General features: G+C 34.2%; 2 protein-coding genes across 4 annotated transcripts; both read right to left on the bottom strand.

Moving 5' to 3' along the window:
- Positions 1-206: 206 nt before the first annotated feature.
- On the bottom strand, positions 207-1,325 carry LOC110603529 (G-patch and R3H domain-containing protein C30B4.02c-like). 3 transcript variants are annotated; one of them, XM_021741279.2, is made up of 3 exons: positions 1,253-1,325; positions 361-1,182; positions 207-249 (listed from the first exon to the last, which is right to left on the bottom strand). In XM_021741279.2, the coding sequence occupies exons 1-2, from the start codon at positions 1,289-1,291 to the stop codon at positions 367-369; spliced, it is 855 nt and encodes a 284-aa protein (XP_021596971.1). In that variant the 5' UTR covers positions 1,292-1,325; the 3' UTR covers positions 207-249; positions 361-366. The 3 variants fall into 3 exon arrangements, with proteins under 3 accessions (XP_021596971.1, XP_021596972.1, XP_043807715.1); XM_021741280.2 differs by having other exon boundaries at positions 224-249; positions 356-1,182; XM_043951780.1 differs by lacking the exon at positions 207-249 and having other exon boundaries at positions 301-1,182.
- Positions 1,326-1,338: 13 nt separating this feature from the next.
- Positions 1,339-4,036, bottom strand: LOC110620936. The gene is made up of 2 exons (XM_043951779.1): positions 1,834-4,036; positions 1,339-1,747 (listed from the first exon to the last, which is right to left on the bottom strand). The coding sequence occupies exons 1-2, from the start codon at positions 3,267-3,269 to the stop codon at positions 1,489-1,491; spliced, it is 1,695 nt and encodes a 564-aa protein (XP_043807714.1). The 5' UTR covers positions 3,270-4,036; the 3' UTR covers positions 1,339-1,488.
- Between the last annotated feature and the right edge of the window lie 1,964 nt (positions 4,037-6,000).

The following is a 6,000-nucleotide window of genomic DNA, read 5'->3' as shown; positions in this document are numbered from 1 at the left end:
TATAAGTAATGTTCATAATACTTAACAATATTCAAAATATATAAAATAAATCCATAATATTTAACAATGTTTATAAAATTTAAAATAAATCAATAATACTTAACAATATTCATAAAACTAAAAACTAATCTATGAATTTGTTGAATCATCTGATAGAGAAGTACAATCTGTAGTTGGATTATCTGTTTAATTCATAGAGAGCTGCTGGCTATGTCCTCTACCTTTAGATGATACTGCTCTTCGAGGCATCTGAAAAAATAATTGTCCATTAATTTTAATTAACAATAAAGACAAACAATAGAAAAAATAATAATCAAATATTAAGTCTATGAATATATATAAAAATATGATATACTTTACAATGTATCATTCAGAATCATCTTCTAAGTTGACATCATCATCACTATCAATACCATCAACTTCTAAATCGTCATCTGACTCTTCAGTGTCTTCTTCCTCTTCTTCATCCTCTCCCTCTTCCTCTTCCTCTACATCCTCATCTTCATCTTCCACCACTTCAAGTGGTTGTTGCACTTGTTGCAATTCATTAACATCCATCTCAACCATACTACTTGAATCAAGTAACATTGTGGGATCATCAAGTTCGGTTGTTGGTACAATTTCTTGAGGTCTTGAGACATCATCCTCTTGATAAGCAATATCATTGGAGTTTTGCTCATTTGAATTGTTGTTAACCATGGAAGGTCCAATATTGTAAGTGCTCCTAGCTTTGGTTTTGAAAACCGCACACCAGTCAACTCTGACTTTATTGATTTTAGGATATTTAATATAGCAAACTTGATGAGCTTGTTGAGCTAAAATAAATGGATCAGATGATGCTAGCCTTAATTTGACATTGATTTCCACAAGACCATGTTGAGGATGGACCCTTACCCCTCTATTAGTGTCAAACCATTCACACTTGAAAATGATTGTCTTGTTTTTGTCTCCAAAGTACTCTAATTCTAATACCTCATTCAACAAGCCATAGTAATCACTTTCATATTCATTATAACAACTTCCTTTGACCCATACACCACTATTTAATGTTTTTCGCTCTCTGCCATAATCATGTCGATGAAATTTAAATCCATTCACAAAATATCCTTTATATGATTGTACTTTTCGGCTGGGCCCTTGAGCTATTTGATAAATGCAGTTATCAACTTCGTTCCTTCCCACCTAATGTTGAAATATTAAGTTAGAAGTCAACAATAATGCAAATGCTCAAATCATCACTTGCAATACTTACATAGTCTTTTAACCAATTAGCCAGTTCTCGCTCTCGCATTTGCTCAATTTGTTGATCGCTGATATTTGGTATTGTTTCTTGAAAATGAGAATAAAAAATCCTACACAAAAAAATTAATTTTTTTGTATCATATTTTATTTTATATGATTAAAATGTTAATACTTAATTTAAATCACTTACTCAATAAACGGATCAATTTCAGGACAATTCAATAACACATATAAATGTGCTGCACATTACTCTTCATTTGACAACATTCTGCCATGTTCCAACTGCCCAAAAGGTCGACCTGCATGAGTGAAAATCGAAAGGCGTCCCATAGGTTCTACATGTCCACCATCATCATTTCTTGGGACTCTATTTAGTCTTGTCGAGATAGATGGCTCAAAGTAATGTGAGCAAAAAGATGAATTTTCCTCAATAAGATATGCCTCAACAATTGAACCCTCAACAGAAGCTTTATTTTTGACTTTTTTCTTCAAGTCAAAGAGGTATCTAGTAAAAGAAAAATTAGACTGTTAGTTGGTTATTTGACATTTATTTACAATACACCATATGTAAATATTTAGTATTGCATTTACCGTTCAAAGGGATACATCCAACGATATTGCACAGGTCCACCTACTTTTGCCTCGTATGCCAAGTGAATAGGTAAATGCTCCATTGAGTCAAAGAAACCGGGTGGGAATATCTTCTCCATCTTGCAAATGCTCTCAACAATATTTTTTTCTAAGATATTCAAATTTTCTTCTGTGAGTGTGGTTGCAGTTATGTCTCTAAAAAAATGACTCAACTCAGTCAAAGCATCCCAAACTGCTTTAGGCAATATGTCACGAAATGCAATTGGTATCAGTCTTTGCATCAATATGTGGCAATCATGGCTTTTTAATCCATAAAATTTACAATCATTCACACTAACAGACTGAGTAATGTTCGAAGCATAACCGTCAGGCAACCTCAAATCCTTAAGCCACTGACAAATTGACCGTTTCTGTTCTTTATTCAAAGAATAAGTGGCTTTAGGTTTGTACACTTTACCATTATTATACAACAATTCTAACTCGGGACGATTGCAATAGACTTTCAAATCTTGTCTTGCCTTGATATTGTCCTTTGATTTGCCATTCACATCCATAACTGTGTAGAATATGTTATCAAATACATTCTTCTCTATATGCATAACATCCAAATTATGTCGAAGTAAATTTGATTGCCAATATGGAAGCTCCCAAAATATACTCTTTTTCACCCAGTTATGCTGTACTCCAAACCCCGGTATTGTTTGCTTGCCAGCAGTTGTTCCAAACACAACATCACTCAACAAATTAACCCGATGTTGTATAACATCACCTGCCATACGAGAAGGAGGAAGAGTTTTTTCTATGAAACCTTTTCTAAATTTATCTTTCTGTCTTCGATATGGATGGTTAATAGGAAGGAATTGACGATGACAATAAAAAAAAGATGGCTTCCCACCATGCTGAAGTATAAAGGCCTTACTATTTTCCATACAATATGGACATGACATTCTACCATGTGTGCTCCATCCAGATAATATACCATATGCAGGAAAATCACTTATTGTCCATAACAATGCTGCTTTCATTTGAAAGTTTTGGTTAGAATTAGCATCATGAGTCCAAACTCCTTCATGCCACAACAATTTCAGCTCATCAATCAAAGGCCTCAAAAAAACATCCAAGCTTTTTCCAGGGCTTTTAGGACCTGGAATTACCATATTCAGAAACATGTAAGGTTTTTTCATTGCCATCCATGGAGGTAAATTGTAAACTACAACAATTACGGGCCAACAAGAATACGGTTTAGACCGTTGCCCAAAAGGATTGAATCCATTAGTACATAATCCAAGCCGAACATTTCTTGGATCAGATGCAAACCAAGAGTGGGTGCGATCAAAATGTTTCCATGCCTCACTATCAACAGGATGCACCATACTACCATCTACATGTTGGTTAGAAGCATGCCAAACCATATGCAGAGCAGTTTTGGATGACATAAAAAGTCTTTGGAGTCTAGGAATCAAAGGTAGATATCACAACACTTTAAATGGTCTCTTTTTTCGTCGCCCCATAAATGATTGAATTGGTTTATATCGAGGGTGACCACATATTGTACATGATGTTCTGTCGATATTTTCTTGAAAGTACAACATACAATTGTTTACACAAACATCGATTTTTGTATAACCAAGGCCTAGAGTGGACATCATCTTCTTCGTATTATAAAAATTATCTGGTAAGAGGTTTCCTTCTGGTAGCATACTTTTTACCGTTCCCATAAACTTATTAAAACAACTATGACTAATGTGAAATTCTGACATTAAGTTCAGCAATTGAGATACAACAGATAACTTGGTATGATTATTGCAGCCTTCCCATAATGGCACATCCGCACCATGTAATAATTCATAGAATTTTGAAACTTCTAAGTTCGGCTCCATGGTTTGATTGCCCATTTCAGAACTACCAACTCCAACTGTACCATAATTTATATCCATTGCTTCTATGACCATGCTTCTATAATCATTGACATTGTTGGTTGTAGCAAGATAATCAGTAGATTGTTCCTCAAGTTGTTCAGAATTTATTTCATGAGTGATAGATTCACCATGCGCAATCCACTTAGTATATCCTCCAACAAATCCACTTTTGCAAAGGTGATAAGTAACATCTTGCCTATTCTGAAATTTTCTATTCTGACACTTAGAACATGGACAACGAATTTTATCTTGGCATATAAATTGTACTTGTGCATAGGCAAAGTTTAGAAATGTCTCCACCCCAATCTCAAATTCAGAATTAAGAAAGCCATTTTGATCTAGTCGCTCATACATCCATCTACAATCTACCGACATGATAAATATATTCTGAAATATAAACAAATTCAACTCTAATTATATACTAATTTAACAAATCAAACACACTAATTAATTTAACAATACATATCAAAGAAAAGTTGAATAAAGGCACATAAAGTAATCAATTTAACAATACATATATATATTAATAAAATTATATATTATTATTATTATTATTTTGAAATTTATAAAATGACTTATTCTCTTAAAATTAAAAAAATATATATATTTTTTAAAAGGTCAATTTTTCCTTTTAATTAAAAAAAACTATATTAATCAATTTTTTTAATCAATTTTAAACGTTAAAAATATTTCGTTGTTTATCCAATTTTTAAATTATTTGTTATCACTACTTTTGATTACTTCTATAAGCAATTCATCTAATTTGCTAGAAAAAAATAATTAATAATTAAAATATAAATATTGAAAGCCAATTTACAAAATGGAGACAAAAAAAAAAATTTAACACAACTGGGCAGCAAGGCAGGGAAGTAGCAGCATGCAGTTGCTGCAGCAAGGCAGCAACCTGCTGTGCAGCAGCAACCTGCTGTGCAGCAGCAAGCTGCTGCCTTGCTTGTGCAGCAGCTAGCTTGCTGCTGCACAAGCAAGGTAGCAGCAAGCTACCTGCTGCACAGCAAGGCAGCAGCATGCTTGCTGCTGCACAGCAAGGCAGCAGCATGCTTGCTGCTGCACAAGCTGTATTTCATAATTCCACATTATTTTTTTTTATAACTAATGAATTTAATTTCACATTATTTTTAACATATTACAAGATATATTTCATAATTTATAAAAATTAGTAACATAATAATCATATTCTCAATAATTGATGTCATCTCAAACCCTAAATAAATAAATAAAAAACATAAAAACAAACAATTAAGCAATAAACCCATCAAACTCAATGGCTAAGTAATCACCTAATCTTTTTCAAAATTATTAATTTAATAATTAATATAAAATTAAAAATTAGTATAACAAGCATACATTAGGATCAACCAATCATTCCATCAATAACTTACATGGAGTGGCGACGATCGGCAGTGGCAATGGTGGTGGCGGCAGCGGTGGCAGCTCCAGCAATGGCGGCACAGCCGCGGCAGCAGCAACAGCTACGGAGAGGCGCAGCAACGCGCGACATCCCGGGAACGGCAGCGGCAGCTGCGGTGGAGGCGGCGACGGCGACAGTGGCAAGAAGAAGGATGGAGCGATAAGGAGAAGAGAGGAGAGGAAAAGGGTGGCTGAAATAAAAAAGAGTCCCGAAAGAGATGGATTAGGTTTTTAAATATTCTTTTTGCATTTTCTGACGGATTAGCGACGGAATAAATTTCGTCGCTAATATTTTAAAAATCCGTCACTAATCCGTCGCAAATCCATCAGAAATATAAAGCTTTAGTGTTCGTCGCTGATCCGTCGCTAATTCTGTCGCTAAATTTTTTTTTTCCGACGAAAGTAATTTCTGTCGCTAAATCCGTCGCTGATAGTCTGTTTTTTTGTAGTGTTTACTAGGTCTTTTGAAACCAAACTTTTCTATACAACAAAGAAAGTGATTGCATGTCTGATACCATGATATGTTGAGCAAGATCTGGCCCTCTTAATGCCCTTGAAACCTTTGACAGTCTTTTTATATTATATCTCTTCCTATATATCGAGAAGAAGATTGTAGGGAAATAGTGTAGTCATACTTAAATCTTAAAAGAGGGAGCAAATTTTCAAATCATGCATAATTTAAAAAATAATTATCAATTCATATAGGATCCGAAAATATTTTCGGATTCTGTGTGTCAACGCAGCGTGTTTGGCAGTCATACTGCCGAACACGCTAGTTCGACACCCATGGTGTCGAACTTCCTATTGTTCGATATCATGG

This window comes from Manihot esculenta, chromosome 16, assembly GCF_001659605.2.
Source record: "Manihot esculenta cultivar AM560-2 chromosome 16, M.esculenta_v8, whole genome shotgun sequence".
NCBI lineage: Eukaryota > Viridiplantae > Streptophyta > Magnoliopsida > Malpighiales > Euphorbiaceae > Manihot > Manihot esculenta.
This window is presented reverse-complemented; position numbering and strand designations above follow the sequence as displayed.

Excerpts from the sequence above, each read along its gene's own strand:
- LOC110620936 (XM_043951779.1), bottom strand. The coding sequence starts at position 3,269 with ATGTCATCCAAAACTGCTCTGCATATGGTTTGGCATGCTTCTAACCAA. Across the intron at positions 1,748-1,833 it reads TGGATGTATCCCTTTGAACG|ATACCTCTTTGACTTGAAGA; the intron begins GTAAATGCAATA and ends TTCTTTTACTAG.
- LOC110603529 (XM_021741279.2), bottom strand. The coding sequence starts at position 1,291 with ATGCGAGAGCGAGAACTGGCTAATTGGTTAAAAGACTAT. Across the intron at positions 1,183-1,252 it reads CTAATTGGTTAAAAGACTAT|GTGGGAAGGAACGAAGTTGA; the intron begins GTAAGTATTGCA and ends TTTCAACATTAG.